The 19,078-nt window shown below is 40.3% G+C and overlaps 1 protein-coding gene across 4 annotated transcripts in view; it reads left to right on the forward strand.

Moving 5' to 3' along the window:
* Nucleotides 1-1,656: 1,656 nt before the first annotated feature.
* The window catches only part of PPP3CC (protein phosphatase 3 catalytic subunit gamma), an 82,759-nt gene continuing 65,337 nt past the window's right edge, over nucleotides 1,657-19,078 (forward strand). For all 4 annotated transcript variants that reach the window (XM_052644588.1, XM_052644590.1, XM_052644589.1 and 1 more), the window contains exon 1: nucleotides 1,657-1,943. In XM_052644588.1, the coding sequence (XP_052500548.1) occupies nucleotides 1,895-1,943 (49 nt within the window). In that variant the 5' untranslated portion in view covers nucleotides 1,657-1,894. The remainder of the gene's footprint in view (nucleotides 1,944-19,078) is intronic.

The raw sequence follows: 19,078 nt of genomic DNA on the forward strand, positions 1-19,078 counted from the left end.
AATGCTTCAAATGTGGCTAGTACACTTGAGGAAATAAATATTTGTTTTATTTACTCTAAATGTACCGAGCCACTTACGACTACTCACTGGCCACCACAGTGACTGTTAAGATTGGTTTCCCTGTAATTTGCATATACCTCCTTGGATCCCAGTTTTAACATTCCACTATCAGGACTAAAATCAAAATACTTTTGTCTTTGCCAGGCACTATACTAGAAGATCCGAGAAGGCAATGGCACCCCACTCCAGTACTCTTGCCTGGAAAATCCCATGGATGGAGGAGCCTGGTGGGCTACAGTCCATGGGGTCGCGAAGAGTCGGACACGGACACAACTGAGCGACTTCACTTTCACTTTTCACTTTCATGCATTGGAGAAGGAAATGGCAACCCATTCCAGTGTTCTTGCCTGGAGAATCCCAGGGATGGCGGAGCCTGGTGGGCTGCCGGAGCCTGTTGGGCTGCCGTCTATGGGATCGCACAGAGTCGGACACGACTGACGACGCGACTTAGCAGCAGCAGCAGCAGCATACTAGAAGACAGTTTCTATACTAGGCTTACAATTCAAGGAGAGAAAAGGTCAGCCAGATTATTGACTCTACCGAGACTTGCCCATCGTTTTCCACGGTAAGAATGACGGGGGAGGCAGGTACTGTGTCACTGTGTCAAAGGGGAAGAAGGACTGCTTCCAGCTGTGTAGGTGGCACGCAGAACTTACAGGTCAGTTCCCTGCACAGAGGAGATCTGGCCCAGGGGCTCCCTGGAGGGGGCTGCGGTCCCCTTTCTGACAAGTGGAAAGGAAGCTAGGAGGCTGTGGCACCTGTCGGGGTGTGTGTGTGGGGGTGGAGGGGCTCTTACCCACCCACTCGGAAACCACCCCCCTCCACTCTCCACTACTAGATTAGAACTAGGATGCACGCGATCGTTCTCACTATATACTAGGTGCTCTCTCGACAAATATGATAACTTAAACCAGGGTTTAAATGGGTTTGGTGACTGGGGGGAGGGTAAGCTGTGGGAAGGAGCTGGATCAAACTGAAAACGACTCCTAGAGACAGAGTGGAGGGGAGACCCCGAGGAAAGGGAGGGAGGCCCCGCCGTGGGGAAGGTCTGGGAGGACGAGGGCGCCCTGCAAGGTGATCCCAGGCGGACAGGATGCGCACGGCTCCGCCAGACAGCCGCCGGGACGCTTGGGCCGGGTCACAAAATGGCCGCGGTTCCGCTGGGCCTTTGGGTGCGGGATCCAGGGCCCGGTGTTAGGTGCTCCAGGCCCGGGTGGCGCAGGCAGCTGAGAAGCAGTCAGAGCTGCAGGGCAGGGCAGGCAGAGGAGAGGGGGAAGACCGACTTTCGGAAGCTGGAGGAGAGAAAGGAAAGGCGCGTGTACGGAGGGCGGCAGCGCCGGTTCGGGGGCTCCGCGCGAACGGTAAAGCCGAGGTTGTCTACTGCCCTGGGGCTGGAGGTCAGGCGACCAAGCTGCCGGGGCAACTTGCGGAGCTCACGGCCTCGGCGCGGTAACCGCGGCTGCGGCGGCGCGCGCGCCGCAGGGAAGCTGGGGAGGTGCCGAGCAGGGGGAGCGCGCGCGCGCGCACGAGCCAGGCCGCGCGCACAAGTCTCGGCCGCGCGCAGCCGCGGCTGCCCGCCTAGCCTCCCTGATCTGCTGTCGCGGGCGCTCCCGGCTCGGCGCCGCGGGAGGGAGCGGTCAGTGGGCCCGCATAGTGTCCGTGGGATTCGAGGCCGGGCTGCTGCAGCCGCCTCCTTCTGGTGCCTTGGCCGCCCTGATAAAGCGGGGCCGGGGCACGGCCGGTTGACCGGCCCCGGGGAGCCGAGATCGCTGGAGGCGAAGGCGGGGACGCACGTCTGGAGATCTCCCCGGACCGGGAGGAGGCCGAGGGGATCATGTCTGGGAGGAACCTCCACCTCTCCACCACCGAACGCGTCATCAAAGGTGCCAAGCGGGCCAGGCCTTCCAGTCGATCGGCGGGAAACGGCCCTCGGCCGGGCGATGGCTCGGGGCCGGAGGGAGGGAAGGAGCCGAGGACTGGAGTCGGGGGGGCGGCGGGGTCCCGGGCGGCGCCCATCCCGGAGGAGGACCTGGAGGGGTGTGGGAGACGGGAGGCGGGGATCCCCACCGGGGCTGCCCGGCGGGGGCGCCAGGCGTTTTCTGTGGCACCTGGACCAGTAGCTAGCTGGGGATTGCTCGTTTATCTCCAGTAGTGTCGGATTTCCAGGCAGGGTGGGTGTTTCTAATCCTATCAACTCCTAAAGAGTCTGGATCTCCATCTTTTTAGTCTCTTACCTGGGGGGAAGCCATCTAGGGTGATGTGGGCAGGGTGTTAAGTAGGCTCTTCCAAGTCAGATCTTTCTGCCGCTCCTCTTCTGAAAGGTCAGATATTTCTTGCCCCTTCCCCAACCTGTTTTAAGTATGAATACCATGTACCTTTTAGCCCACTTTCTCCAGATCATCACGTCACTCTTATTACTAAAAGAAACAATATAGTGAAATAAATACAAATAAATTCATTTTATGATATTTGAAAGGGATCTACAGATCTCTTGACATGATTGTTGTTTTATTTTCCTTTTGGCCATAGAGACTTGGAAAATGATATTCTCTGATTCAGGTGTCCAACATCGACTAAAGTGTTCCTTATGTTGTAGTTGTTTCTGCCCTTAAAATAAGATTAGTGGTTTAAACATAACCACTAATTTATGTGCTTCTTTTGTTCAGACATAAGACTTAAGTACAACTCTTCTCTCTGAGTTTTAATACTGGGTTTGAAAGCACTATTTTATAAGAAGGGAATATACCAAGATCCAGGTGTGTTAGTGACCTCTAGATTAAAGGGGTTAGTTGTAAGTGGGGAGAACTCTTAAAATACTTTTATTTTTTTATTTTGGTAATTATATGAAGAAAAGAAACCAAGATTGGTGATGAGAAAACATTTTTCTCTTAGTGGAGAAAAATGATTGAATGGTCAATGAAGGGAAAGAGTTTTAGTTATAACTTAGGGCCCCCCCACCTCCAGAAACATTAAGCATCATAAAAGTTGATTGTCTGCAGTATATAATTTTAATGTATCATGTAGTTTCCACCCAGAAAGTCATCATCATAAGTATTGATCATAAATGTTAATTATCTACACTATATAATATTTATTAAATATAATGGGATTTTTGAGATTTACCTCCTCAGCATTTGTCTGCTATCATTAGAGATTTAAGAGAATTGGTCATCTAACTGACAGCCCTTTAACTGCTAAATTATTTTGACCATTTTAATGTCAGTTTTCATAGTACATAACTCATCAAGGGTATATAATCATCTCTTTAAGATTTAGAATCTGTTAGACAGTCTTCTTTGATAAATCAAGGTCATCATAATGTACATTAATTTCTGTCCCATGCAGTTAATATGGCCGGTGCATTCTGCTATATAAGGGTGTTGGCAGTTTCCTCTTGTGCTAAAATGACTCCTCACTGCTATACCAGTTTAGTGCTTTTGTCTGTTTTTAGTTTATCTCCTTCAGTACTGTTCTTTATCTGTCAAAATATGCCCTTCTAATCTGCCACTTAAAAGCTGAAGTAGGCAGGGAAACCAGATAAACCAGAATAGTGTGTCAAGTCAGAATAAATAGGATCTGAGTGAAGCTTAGTGGTAGTCCTCAGACCTTTACAGATCTCAAATTCTGATCGCCATTGTAGCACATAATTTCTGCCATAACATGCACTAAGCTATAAAGGAAATGATATAAAAGATACAAAGGTCATTTTAAAATGACCCTTTCAAATCGTTAAATACAGAAGTAAAGTAAAATGCAGCTAATATGCAGGTGCTGACTTATTGCTAGGCATGCCCATAGTTAAGTGAACACCCTCATAGTCTGTATGATTCACATTTGTTTTTTGGGGAAATTATAAATGACTGTGTTATCAGATTACTCTTAAAGAAATGAAACATGAATGATTTCAAGCCCTTAGATTGTATGGGTTTGTCTAGTATGTAAAAACTTGAGCATGAGAACTTGAGCACGGCAATTGTGGCTTCTTGGTGACTTACCTTGCTTTTTATCTACATTTTCCTGAGTTTGAAATATTGAGGTTTATTCTAAGAAAGTAAGGTGTCACTGTATTTATAGCTAAGGTCCCCTGGTTGTATTGGGTTCTAAATCTGATCTAATGTTATCTTGTCTGGCCAGAATTGTTTGCATTTATTCACAGCTGGAAAGCTTTTTCAGAGGTGAGACCACACCCCAGTTATTTTTGGTTCTGTCATTTCCTGTTCACTTTAAAGTCTACTTAATTGTTTTGCTTGAGCAAATGGTGGAGAAGAGTGGGTGGGTGGGAGTGATTTGTATTTCAAGTGTCTTTTAAACAGCAACTTGCCTAAAATGAAGGACTAGACCAGTGGTTTTACTCCTGCTTCTCAACCTTACTTGTGACCTTGCCTGTTTTTTTTCTAACCTTGCCTTTTTAGTTAAACCCTTTTTTTTTTTTTGCTTCAATAATCTCATCTGCAAAATAGAGTTAATAATACTTTCTTCCTCAAGCATCTCAGCCATGCAAATGACATAATGGATGTGAAAAGCTTAAGACAGTGTAGTATTATGAACCATTTGAAAAATATCAGAATCAGAAAGCATATGAAATTACAAGTTAAGAAGTTCTGAGGAAAATACCTCTTCTATAATTTAAAGGACATCTGGGTGGAATCCCATGGATAACAGCATAGAAACCAATAATACAGTCTGTCTTGTATTCCCTGGCAGCTGGTTTCTTCTCTCCCAGTTGAAGGTGTTCATTTTGTGTTTAAAAAATATAAAAATTCTTATGATTTCACTCACTCATTAAATGTTTATGGAGAGCCATCTGCAGTGTACTCCCAATGGGTGCTCATTTGTTTGCTTTTTGTTTTAAAAATTAATCTATGTGTGAGTTTCTAGAACAGTCCATATGCACTAGAGCATCACTACTTGTGTCTGGAGCAGAAATTCAAACAATTGAATTGTGAAAATCTTTCAGCTTGATTTTTTTTTTCTGGTTTCCAAGTTTCTTTTCCTATTGGAGGGTTTTTTTTTTTTTTTCCTTTGACAGTGATTTTTATAAAAAGTTTTTATTCCTCTGGACTGAATCTTTTCAGCAGCAACAAGGGAATTTCACTGTGCATTACATGACAGATAGGGAGAATGCATTGTCTAAGTTTGTTACTTGGTGGCCAAATGGATTTTAACAGAAGTCAGGTTTCTTTTTTGATACAGTTCTCCCATTCTCCTGAAATTCCAGTATATTGTATAGTCAGAGAATGTACTGTCATTTGTAGCACGCCTTGAAGACTACTGGCTGTTTAATATTCTGGCACTGGGACTGAATGTGGCTGTGGCTTTCTTGGACTTCCCAGGAAACTCTAGTGGTGAAGAACCTGCCTGCCAATGCGGGAGATACACGAGACACAGGTTCCATCCTTGGGTTGGAAAGATCCCCTGGAGAAGGGAATGACAACCCACTCCATTATTCTTGCCAGGAGATTACCGTCCGTAGGGTCGCAGAGAGTTGGACACAACTGAAGCGACTTGGCACGCACACACGCACGCACGGCTTTCTTAAAATTTTTTAAGAAGAGTAGTGTGACCAGAAATGACTGTTTCCACTAGTATACCCTGAACCTTTCTGTCTCTGGTACTTATACCTCTTTTATTTTCTGTTCGTTCCCTCTCCCATTTTCATATCATGAGAATGAATTTACCAAGGGCTAAAATTATTTTTTCTTGTAAATATATGCTTAACCCTATAAATTGTGGAAGGCAAAAGGGAAGAAAACAAAGGCTTCATATTCGTTCCTTACAGAAGCAACTGCTGTTAATACTTTTCATTACTCTACTTTCATTAATACTTTTCATACAGTTGAGCCTTGAGCAACACAGGTTTGAACTGTAGGCCCAGTTATACATGGATCTTCTCAATAGTATCCTATGGTGCTACATGATCTGAAGATGGTTGAATCCAAGGATGTAGAACCGTGAATACGGAGGAACTTTGGGTATGGAGAAACCACCTGTGTGTGTACAGAGGGCTAACTGTAAGTTGTAGCGGACTTTCTAGTGTGTGCAGCGTTGGCACCCTTCAGCCTCTCCTTATTCAAGGATCAGCTGTATTTCCATCTGCTGGTATGCTTTGAATTTAATATACGTCATGTTAAACCTTTTATTGTGCAAATCATATTCTTTTAATGTAAATATGGTAATTTTACCTAAATCCTTTCATAATGGTTTCAGTCAACATGAAAATAATTTGAAAGTGCTCATATTCATATTTTGATCCTTTATATTTTTGATCATTTGATACAGTGCCAACCTAGAAGAAATATTTTCGAGGAGAAATATTCATTGTGAGCAAGTCATGTAGCACACATCTGTTGAATTTGTCAAAAGTATTTCAGTTATGCTTAGTTTACCGTTGTAATTAACAAGCTGCCAAACTATCTGAACACTTGGACATCCAAGACTGTTTGAAACTCACACCTCTAAGTGAAAGTCTCAAAATTCAGAAAGGATCTCTTAATTTAAACAATTTTTTTTTTTTGAGTAGGAATAAGGTGTTCTTTTTACCTGTATGATAGTGATTGTGATGAAAGCCTTATTATATCAGACACTTGATAATAAAATTTTCTTTTATAAAGTAACATCACATTTTACTGTAGAGTTAAAAAAAAGCTATTGGATCGTTGGAGAGACAAATGCTAAGGACTTGTGTGCGTGTTAAGTCGCTTCAGTTGTGTCTGACTCTTTGCGATCCTATGGAACGTAGCCCGCAAGGCTCCTCTGTCCGTGGGATTCTCTAGGCAATGGATGATACTGTAGTGGGTTACCAGGCCCTCCTCCAGAGGATCTTCCTGACTCAGGGATCGAACCCCTGTCTCTTACATCTTCTGCACTGGCAGGCGGGTTCTTTACCACTAGCGCCAGAAGGACTCATTACTGAAAGTGAATTAAAGAATTGATTAAAAACTTTTTCCTAAGCAGTACTTGATAACAGAGTATCTTTCCCTTAAAGTAACATTTTTGGGAAAAGAGACAAAATTATTCAACTAATTCTGTTATATCTGTAGTCATTTTGGGGCTTTGCTGCTGCTTAATTGCTAAAGGACTAATAGAAATAAAGAGGTATTTTTAAATCATCATCCTTTGGTGCAGTCATTAATAGAATATAGCGTTCTATTTTAACATTTTTATGTTAAAAAGATAAAAAAATTTCATCCTAACCTAAGTCATACCTGATTTTGTTATCTTTATAATCTGCCTGATTATTCAGATGTATGCAGAGAGAACTTTGGTTCCTTATATTCAGTTTTATTTTGTTGGCAAACTAGATTTTTATCATGAAATCTTTTAGTTTCCTGAGTCTTTGTTATTAGAAGAGGGTATAACTTAGTAACTAGGCTCTCTAGCTTGGTTGACAGAAAAATATGCTATACTAGTTGGCTAAGTGAATGTGTATCTTTGATGATTGTTATTAGATTTATTGAATGCTAACAAGTCATGATGTTTTGGTGCAATGTCCAGACAGTGTCAACCCAAGAGAGTGAAATTCTGAATGAAATAAGCACTAGGAGATAATTATTATTTAATCGCTAGGTCGAGTCTGATTCTTTGTGTCCCCCGGCCTGTAGCCCACCAAGCTCCTTTGACCCTGGGATTTCTCAGGCAGGAATACTGGAGTGGGTTGCCATTTCCTTCTCCAGAGATCTACCTGACCCAGGGATTGAACCCACATCTCTTGCATTGCAGGTAGATTCTTTACAACTGAGCCACCTGTAACCCTTGTTAAAAATATTTAACCTTTATCTAGTTATAGTAAATAATCAGACAAATCCAACTTATGGGACTTTCTGTAAGACAAATGGTCTGAACTTTTCAAAAATGTCACAGTGATGAAAAATTAAAAAGGCAAGAAGAGTATTCTAGATGAGAAAAGATGAAAGAGAAATGGCAGTCAAGTACAGTGCCAAGGCTGGATGGGGAAGATGAATGAGCCATAGAGGACATTTTTAGGACAACTGGGCAAATTTGAATATGGAGTATATATTAGATATAGAAATTCAAAATTAAATGTCTTGGGTATGTGATAGGCTATTGTGGTCATAAAGGATAATGTTCCTATTCTGAGGTGATACCTGATGAAGCATTTAGATTGAAATGTCATGATGTCTGCCATTTGTTTTCAAATGGTTTAGGGAAAAGAAATCTGTTTGTTGAAAGAGAAAGCAAAAGTGGCAAAATGTTTACCGTGGTCTATGCTAAGTTGCTTCAGTTGTGTTGGGTTCTTTGTGACCCAGTGGGCTGTAGCCTGCCAGGCTCCCCTGTCCATGGAATTCTCCAGGCAAGAATACTTGAGTGGGTTGCCATTTCTTTTTCCAGGGGATCTTCCTGACCCGGGTATCGAACCCATGTCTCTTGTGTCTCTGGCATTAGCAGGCAGGTTCTTTACCACTAGCACCTCTGGGAAGTCCAGTGGGGAATATGAGTGAAGAGCAAATGGATATTCATCTTAGTATTCTTTCACTTTTTGATAGAATTTCAGTGTTTCAGAATATAAAGTTGGAGAGAGAAAAAGAGTACAGTTAAGAGATGCCTCCAGTAACCAGACTCGAGAAAGGCACTGTCAATTTGAGGATGCACTGGTGGCCCAGTGAAGGCATGCTGAAGAGAAGAACATGAGTTTTGTTTTGTTTTGTTTAGAACATGAGTTTTAAAGTATATACAGCTGACGTGGAGTGATGGCTACTTGTTTAGTAGGAAAAGAGGTTGTTGCAGCTACATAGTCGGGCATGGAAGAGCATGCAGAAGTAAAGATGGAGAAACAAAGTGTACTTGACTAAAGGAATTGAGAGGAGGGGTAAATAAGTTCAGAGAAGGGAAGTGGCCTAATGAAGAAGAGGAGAAGGACGAGGGGCAACTGAAAACTGTCAATGATCAGTTGGCAGTGATTCCATTAAGGAGAGAGCAAGATTATTTTGATGGCTATGTGTTGAAAACAAGCAAACTGAGGCTTAATCGACTTATAAATGTAATTCAGAATTATGGAACATTCAAACATTACCCGAACAGATATCACGACAGACTTGTTTTTCTTTTTGGTGAGACTGAAGTGAGAAAAGTGGTAAAGGAATAAAATAAATATTAAAAAGGACTAAGAAGGAGAGAAGATGGAAAGGATTTCCTAAGTATATTTCCCATCCCTGTTAATCACACCACTTACCCATTTAGTCACTGGCTCAGATGACAAGCCTGGGAATCAGGCCAGACTCTTTGCTGTCCCTTATATGTCATATCCCATTCTATCAGACTCAGGTCTGTGGACTTCTGGTTTCTACATAAGCTACTGCTTCATCTTCCTCTGTCACTTCTTGCTTATATTAATACTGTTGCAGTAGCCTCTTGCTGCTGCTGCTGCTGCTAAGTCGCTTCAGTTGTGTCCGACTCTGCGACCCCATAGACGGCAGCCCATCAGGCTCCCCTGTCCCTGGGATTATCCAGGCAAGAACACTGGAGTGGGTTGCCATTTCCTTCTCCAGTGCATGAAAGTGAAAAGTGAAGTCGCTCAGTGAAAGTGAAGTCGCTCCAACTCTTCGCGACCCCATGGACTGCAGCCCACCAGGCTCCTCCATCCATGGGATTTTCCAGGCAAGAGTACTGGAGTGGGGTGCCATTGCCTTCTCTGAGCCTCTTGCTAGGGCGATTTAATCTAATCTCATGATGCCATCATGATCCTTGGATGATATAAAGAATCTTTCTTGTGCTTGAAATCCTTCATGAACACTTGCAGCCCGTAGGGTAAACTCCACCTTTGCTGATGCGGAAGTTTCCCTTGTGCTTACCCTCTAACCTTGTGTTACTTCCTCCTTATTTCACACCCCCATTCCCGAACCTACATTCCTACTCCTTGCTGTCCCCTAGAATCCCATGCCGTGCTGTATCTGTGAAAGGATTCTTTGCACCACTTCTATATAAAATCTTGCCCCCTAACGTGACTAGTTCCTATTTATCTTTCAGGATTTAGCCAAGAAGACTGCTGAGAAACTTTTTCTCTTTTACTAGGAGGCTGTATGAGTAATTGTTTTAGAACTTGGGCTTTGAAGTCAGATGAATGATTGAAATTGGGCTTCTTTTAGTATCTGCATAACCTTGGACAAATCACTTACCTTTGTTTTACCTCAGTTTCCCTATTTGAGGAAGAGGGACGATAAAACTTAGCTTGTAGGATGGTGGTGGTGGTTTAATTGCTGAGTCGTGTCCCACTCTTGTAATCCCATGGACTGTAGCCCGCCAGGCTCCTCGATCCATGGGATTTCCCAGGCAAGAATATTGGAATGGGAAGCCATTTCCTTTTCCAGGGGATCTTCCTGACCCAGGGATTGAACCTGGATCAGACTTTTTACCGCTGAGCCACCAGGTAAGCCAGATAGTTGTAAGGATTAAATAAACTCCATAGAGTACAGCGACAGGCACTTGGTAAATGCTCAGTACGTATTAGCTGCTCTCATCCTCATCAGAAGAACGAGATATTTGCCTCCTACGTGCTCCCATGAGCACTCTCACTTGCTTTACAAATTTCTGAAAATATTTTAATGTTCTTTATTCATTCTCATTTCTAATTGGAAATGCTTTCTAATTTATTCTTTGTACTAAACTGTTCTCTTCAAGTGCAAGAACTGTATTTTTTATTTTATTTTTTGGTGTGGACCAGTTTTTGAAGTCTTTATTGAATTTGTTACAGTATTGCTTCTGTCTGGTTTTTTAGCCCCAAGACATGTGGGATCTTAGCTCCCTGACCAGGGATCGAACCTGCACCCACTGCATCGGAAGGTAGAGTCTTAATCACTGGACTGCCAGGGAAGTCTCTAAGAACTGTGTATTCTTAATGCTGAATACAGTGCCTAGACCATAGGTGCTTAGTAAATGTCTAAGTGAAAGCCTAAGAAACTTAACTTTATTGAAGACAGTGTAGGAAAGAGCATGGGAACTGCTGATTACTAGTTGTGTGACTTCTTTTCCTTGTTTGAATTTTAAAATCGGAGATAACTGTACCTACCTCAGAATTTAAAGATTATATTTCATATTATATAAAGTGCTTAGCATATTGCCCATAGTGGGTGCTTAAAAAAATGTTAGCTATTCTTTATTAAATGAATTCTTGAATCTTGGTGAGATTTGACCCCAGATCTGTTTGATTTTAAGTGGTATATGTCAATGATAGCTTAACAGTGTTATATGTTTTCCAACTTTTGTGTCCTTAGCTTTTGAAAGAACTTAAATGCCTAGTCAAAATAGTGAAAATTTCCTTTTCTATAGTATAGATAGAATTTTGAAAATCATGTGTTCAGAAACACATTTGGTGAGTTCTTACTATAAGCAACATATTTTTGGTTATACTCAGAAGCTTAATTGCTGTCTTGAAAAGTACTCAGTATAGTCTGTGATAATTTCCCAAAAATGTAACAGAAAATTAGAACTGTGGAGCTTCCTATGACTAATACCACCGGGAAGAGCAGATGACTAAACCATAGACTATATCTGGTAAGAAATTTTTGCCCCTTTCACTCTATAAATTGATAATCCTTTCAAGTTTAAACTTTAACGGTTGGTCAGTGGCCCTACTAGGTAAGACTTAATTTGTGGGAGGTTTTTTTTTTTTTTTTTGTATGTATGCCTTGGTACCTTTTATTCTTGTGACTTAAGGCTTTGTGGAAGTTTAAAAACAAAATAGGATAGTTTTAATGAAGGGCCAGAGTAATAAAGGTAATTGGTGGATTTATTCATGAAAGTAAGTTAGTTGTTGTTGTTGTTTTTTACTATTGTGCAAGTTTTATTGAACACATATGATTACTGTAAAGTTATGATTTCTTGAAGACAGGTGAATTCTGTGACTGTCAAAGAACAGAGAGAATAATCTGAAAGAGTGATTTCAGATTATTGAAATAAAATTTTTTCTGATTAGTTATTAAAGGACCTGAAATGTACATACCACTTTCACTAATAATAGTTAATATAACCTCTTAAGTGGTGTTTAACTGGTTCATGATTGGAAAGGCAGGTGAGGAGATTAGGAAATAAGCTGCAAAAGTAGGGCAGGCTTGTTGGCTTAAAATAGGAATGAAAGCAGGGTTATTTGCAGTGAACAGAGACAGCTATTTAGGTAAATCCTAGTGTCCCATGAGGATAAGACCACACAATAATCTAAAAATAATAGCTTAAAGGCCAGTAACTTTTAAGGTTTCTCTCCTATACTTCCTGCAGGATTAACGTGGTTGTCACCAATGTGGTCTTTCTCTTTAATGCAGTTCTGCATCAGATGTTAGACATATGAAACTATGTATCATTTATGTAGTGGATGTATATTAAAGCAGTGTATTGAGTTGAATTTGACCATGAAAAGGCTGCAGAATTTTTTCAGTGTACTGTAAGAACTTAGTTTTTAAAATTTATTAAAATTTTTTTTGATAATTCTAGATTTACAAGATGTTGCAAAGAAATGTACAGGAAAGTCCTATACACCCTCCCCTAGGTCTCTTCCGCAGTGTCAGTATCTCACACTGCCAAAGTACTGTACCAAAATTAAGATATTGACATTGGCACGATCCAGAGAGCTTATTTGTTTCACCAGTTATACATGGACTTGTGTGTGTGTGTGTGTGTGTGTGTGTGTGTGTGTGTATGTGTATGTAGCTGTATGCAGTTTCACATGTTTATAGCTACAACCACAATCAAGATACTCAACTGAATCACCACCATAAGACTCTTGTGTTACTACCCCTTTGTTGCCACACCCATTCCCTTCAGAAACTCATTTTTATAGTTTGCTTATTGTCTTGAATCCTATATAAACTTGATTTGATTAGGGTTTTTGCTTCTGAGTTGAAAGCGTTATACAATAGGTTTTTTTCTTTTTTTTCCCCGCAATCTAGGTAATCTAATAGCAACTGTCTCAGGGCAAAAACTAGGTTAAAATATGTTGGCAGTTTGGGAGCACTAAAAACTTCCTTGGATAAATGTATTAAGGCTTAGAATGATGATTCTGAACTCTGGTTACCAAACAGAATCACCTGTGGAGCTTAAAAAAAAGAATGAAGGAAATATGGGTACCTTGGCCTCATTCCAGATAAATCTGGCAAGCAGCATTGAATATAAAATCCAGGTTACAAAAGGATACACAGTATGATACATATATAAAAATTTTAAATATATTGTGTATAAATATATTTAAGCAAAATTATATATATATAAAGAAATTGACATTGGGAATGATACACAAATACTTAATGGTACTAATTACCTCTGGAATGAAGGAAAAGGATGGAGGCTGTCTTCAATTATAATTGTAACATTCTAGTTCTTTAAAGTATTTGAAACAGATATAGCAGGCTTAATATTTTAAATCTATGTGGTAGGTACATGGGTGTTCATAGTATTTATATTATTTTCTATACCATTTTATGTAAATTTATTTTTTTAACTATTTCATTAAAAATATGTGTAAAGTGTTAGTCATTCAGTCATATCTGACTCTTTGTGACCCCATGGACTTATTAGCCCACCAGACTTCTCTGTCCATGGGATTCTGCAGGCAAGACTACGGGAGTGGGTAGCCATTCCCTTATCCAGGGGATCTTTCCAACCCAGAGATCAAATCTGGGTCTACAGGCAGTATATTACATCTGTGTTTCGAATTTCCTCTTTTCTCCCTTTTAGTATACCTTCTGTTTATTTTATTTTGGTGCCAAGAGTGGAAATAAGTACCTAAAAATGAAGATTGAGAAAGCAGCTTTGGAATTTCCAGAAGACCCAGACTTCCAGCTCAGGTTTCAGCTTTCTGATGCCCTTCCCCGATTTCTGTAGCCATCTACTGATAATCCCCTCTATAGTCTTTCATACAGCTAATACTTCCAATACAGTATATTGCTTAACTGTTCTGTGTTGAATTTACATCTTATTTTTTGATATAATATTGACATTACATTAATTATTTTGTGTGCTTAAATAGAATATGAATCTCTTTAAGGTAAACTCATGTGTTGTAGTTATATAATCTATACCTGACCTTCTAGACAGTATGAGTATGTAGTAGATGCTTGATAAATACTGAATTATTTAACTTAGAATATAATTACCTCCCTCGTATTTTCTACTTTTACTTAAAGAACCTTTGCAGTTTTTTGTCTCCTATAGATTTTAGAACTTAAGGTTTTAACAAATAATCACTATTAAATAGGATTTTAGGAAGGCCAGCTATAGGAACTTAGATCTCTTCAGGTACTGAGTGTTTTATTTTTCAGTTAGTAACATTGTATAACCGTGAATTCCGTAAAATCTTGAATTGTGTAAAATCCTGGATTGTATAAAATTCTTTCGCTTTCTTGAGTATATTTGCATATGAATTTATTTATTGTGTGTTATGTCTACATAGTACTCATTTAAACTTAAATTTTAGTGGCTTTCCAGAGAGATTATTTGTATTCTAACCTTTTTTTTTTTTTACTTTGATTTATGTATGAAGACAAACTATTAGAGATTATTTGATGAAGCACTATAGCAGAGGACTTCCCTGATAGCTCAGTTGGTAAAGAATCCTCCTCCAATGCAGGAGACGCATTTCAGTTCTCGACTTGGGAAGATCTGCTGGAAAAGGGATAGGCTACCTACTTCAGTTATTGGGCTTCCCTTGTGGCTCAACTGGTAAAGAATCTGCCTGTGATGTGGGAAACCAGGATTTCATTCCCTGGGTTAGGAAGATCCCCTGGAGAAGGGAAGGGCTACCCACTCCAGTATTCTGGCCTGGAGAATTCCATGGACAGTCCATGGGATTGGAAAGAGTCAGGCACGACTGAGTGACTTTCGCTATAGCAAAGGAACTTAGTCTCTGGAATCAATCAACCTGAGATCAGATTCCAGCTCCTCCAGTTACTTACTAGTTGTGAGATTTTGGACAAAATTTCTAACTTCCCTGAGCCTTGGTTTTCACATTTGTCAAGTGGGGATAATAATACTTCATAGAGTGTTATTAGGTTAGATGAGACTATGTACGTAAAGCCCTCAGCATAATGGCTATTTTGTAGTTAGCAGACAACAATTATCATTATGATCACTATTATTTTTTGTGACTCTATAGTTAAGAAAGTTGAAATCTGACACCTATACTGAAAAGTGTTTTTTGGATACTTTTGACAACCTAGCACCATATAAATAATTTAGCAACAGAGATTGTAGCTAACTTATATTAGCAAATTTAATGTACTAACAAAAAGAATAACATGTTATTATCAAGTAGGATTTATCTCAGTAATGCAAAGTTGTGTTAACATTTGAAAATCAATGAATATAATCTACGTATTAACAGAATAAAGGAGAAACACATAGCATTACCTCAGTAAATTCAGAAAAACTGTTTGACAAAAATTCAACATCCCATTCATGATTTAAACAAACATACTTCTAGAAATACTAAAGGAAATCAACCCTGAATATTCACCAGAAGGACTGATGTTAAAGCTGAAGCTCCAGTACTTTGGCCACCTGAGGCGAAGAACTGACTCATTGGAAGAGACCCTGATGCTGGGAAAGATTGAGGGCAGGAGAAGGAGGTGCAGAGGATGAGATGGTTACATATCATCACTGACTCCATGGACATGAACTTCAGCAAACTCTGGGAGACAGTGGAGGACAGGGAAGCCTGGCGTGCTGTATATATATATAATATGTATATATTCTTTACTATTATAGTTGATTACAGGATTTTGAGTATAGTTCCCTGTGCTCTACAGTGGGTCCTTACTTATCCATTTTATTCATCATAGTTTGTATCTGCTAAGGCCAGACTCCTAATTCAGCCCTTCTTTCCCTGTTTTGTAACCCTAAATTTATTTTGTATGCTTGTGAGTCTGTTTCTGTTTTGTAAATAAGTTCATTTGTATCATATTTTAGATTATACATGTCAGTGATACCATATGATATTTGTCTTTATCTTTCAGACTTCACTTGGTATGAGTATCTCTAGGCCCATGCATGTTTGCTGCAAATGACATTATTTTATTGTTTTTTTATGACTGAGTAGTATTCCTCTGTGTGTGTGTGTGTGTGTGTGTGTGTGTGTGTGTGTGTGTGTACACCGTATCTTTATCCATTCGTCTGTTGATGGACATTTCCATGACTTGGCTATTGCAAATAGTAAGCAAACTGATTTTAAAAAGGAAGAACAAGCTTGAAGGACTCACACTACTGATTTTAAGACTCATTGTAAAGCTACAGTAATCAAGACAGTGTGGTAAATGTGAAAATTACAGACAGATAGATAAATGGAAAGGAGCAGAGTCCAGAAATAGAGCTACACATAAATGGTCACTTGATTTTTTGATAAGGCAATTCAGCAGTGAAAAGAAAACGTTTACAACAAATGGTGTTGGGACAACTGGATATCCGTGTGGAGAAAAGTAAAATCTGACACTTAGCCTACACAAGGCTTATTTAATAATGGATCACAGACCTAAATGTAAAAGCGAAATGTTACCATTTTTGTAAACTTGGGAGAAATATCAATAACCTTAGATACGGAGATGACACCACCCTTATGGCAGAAGTGAAGAAGAACTAAAGAGCCTCTTGAGGAAAGTGAAAGAGAGAGAGTGAAAATGTTGGCTTAAAACTCAACATTCGGAAAACGAAGATCATGGCACCCAATCTCATCACTTTTTGGCAAATAGATGGGGAAACAATGGAAACAGTAACAGACTTTATTTTCTTGGGCTCCAAAATCACTGCAGATGATAACTGCAGTCATGAAATTAAAAGGCAGTTACTCCTTGGAAGAAAAGCTATGACCAACTAGGACAGCGTATTAAAAGCAGAGACATTACTTTGCCAACAAAGGTCCATCTAGTCAAAGCTGTGGTTTTTCCAGTAGTCACGTATGCATGTGAGAGTTGGATCGCAAAGAAAGCTGAGCACTAAAGAATTGATGCTTTTGAACTGTGGTGTTGGAGAAGACTCTTGAAGTCCCTTGGACTGCAGTGAAATCCAACCAGTCCATCCTAAAGGAAATCAGTCCTGAATATTAATTGGAAGGACTGATGCTGAAGCTGAAACTCCAATACTTTGGCCATCTGATGCAAAGAACTGACTCACTGGAAAAGACCCTAATGCTAGGAAAGTTTGCAGGCGGGAGGAGAATGGGACGACAGAGGATGAGATGGTTGGGTGGCATCACCGACTTGATGGACATGAGTTTGAGTAAGTTATGGGAAGTTGGTGATGGACAGGGAAGCCTGGCATGCTGCAGTCCATGGGGTCACAAAGAGTTGGACACGACTGAGCAGCTGAACTGAACTGAACTGTAAGGAAAACCTAGAAGAAATCTTTGTGACCTTGGGGTAGACAAAGTTTTCTTAAGTCACAAAAACCAAGAACTATAAAAACTGCTAATTGGACTTCATCAAAATTAAAATCTTTTGTTCTAAATATGTTTTGTTAAGAGAATGAAAGACAAGCCTTGGACTGGGAGAAAATACACTAGGTGTGTCTTACAAAGGACTTTTATTAAGAATATATAAAGAACAACTCACTGATAAGCCAACCAGCAAAATTTAAAAATGGGCACGATTTGAACAGACAAGTCGCAAATGAAGATGTATAAATAGCCAGTGGTAGACAAGAAGATATTTGGTATCATTAGCTATTACAGAAGTACACATTAAAACCACAGTGAGCTACCATGACACACCCATTAGAATGGCTGAAATTGAAGGGACAGGGATCAAGTTCTAACAAGGATGTGCAGTGACAAGCTCTCAGGCACCGTTGGTGGGAATGTAAAGTTGTAAAAGTCCTTGGGGAAAATTGCTCGACAGTCTCCTCATATGTTAATTATACATCTGACCTTACATCTCTGGCACTCCACCCCTAGGTATTTACCCAAGAGCAAGAATACACAGAAGAACTGTACAAAAAAGATCTTCACGACCCAGATAATCACGATGGTGTGATCACTCACCTAGAGCCAGACATCCTGGAATGTGAAGTCAAGTGGGCCTTAGAAAACATCACTACGAACAAAGCTAGTGGAGGTGATGGAATTCCAGTTGAGCTGTTTCAAATCCTAAAAGATAATGCTGTTAAAGTGTTGCACTCAATATGCCAGCAAATTTGGAAAACTCAGCAGTGGCCACAGGACTGGAAAAGGTCAGTTTTCATTCCAATCCCAAAGAAAGGCAATGCCAAAGAATGCTCAAACTACCACATAACTGCACTCATCTCACATGCTAGTAAAGTAATACTCAAAATTCTCCAAGCCAGGCTTCAGCACTATGTGAACTGTGAACTTCCAGATGTTCAAGCTGGTTTTAGAAAAGGCAGAGGAACCAGAGATCAAATTGCCAACATCTGCTGGATCATGGAAAAAGCAAGAGAGTTCCAGAAAAACATCTATTTCTGCTTTATTGACTATGCCAAAGCCTTTGACTGTGTGGATCACAATAAACTGGAAAATTCTGAAAGAGATGGGAATACCAAAGCACCTGACCTGCCTCTTGAGAAACCTATATGCAGGTCAGGAAGCAACAGTTAGAACTGGACATGAAACAAGAGACTGGTTCCAAATAGGAAAAGGAGTACGTCAAGGCTGTATATTGTCACCCTGCTTATTCAACTTCTATGCAGAGTACATCATGAGAAACGCTGGGCTGGATGAAGCACAAGCTGGAATCAAGACTGCCGGGAGAAATATTAATAACCTTGGATATGCAGATGACACCACCCTTATGGAAGAAAGTGAAGAGGAACTCAAAAGCCTCTTGATGAAAGTGAAAGAGGAGAGTGAAAAAGTTGGCTTAAAGCTCAACATTCAGAAAACAAAGATCATGGCATCTGGTCCCATCACTTCATGGGAAATAGATGGGGCAACAGTGGAAACAGTGTCAGACTTTATTTTTTTGGGCTCCAAAATCACTGCAGGTGGTGATTGCATCCATGAAATTAAAAGGACTCTTGCTCCTTGGAAGAAAAGTTATGACCAACCTAGATAGCATATTCAAAAGCAGAC

This window comes from Budorcas taxicolor, chromosome 8, assembly GCF_023091745.1.
Source record: "Budorcas taxicolor isolate Tak-1 chromosome 8, Takin1.1, whole genome shotgun sequence".
NCBI lineage: Eukaryota > Metazoa > Chordata > Mammalia > Artiodactyla > Bovidae > Budorcas > Budorcas taxicolor.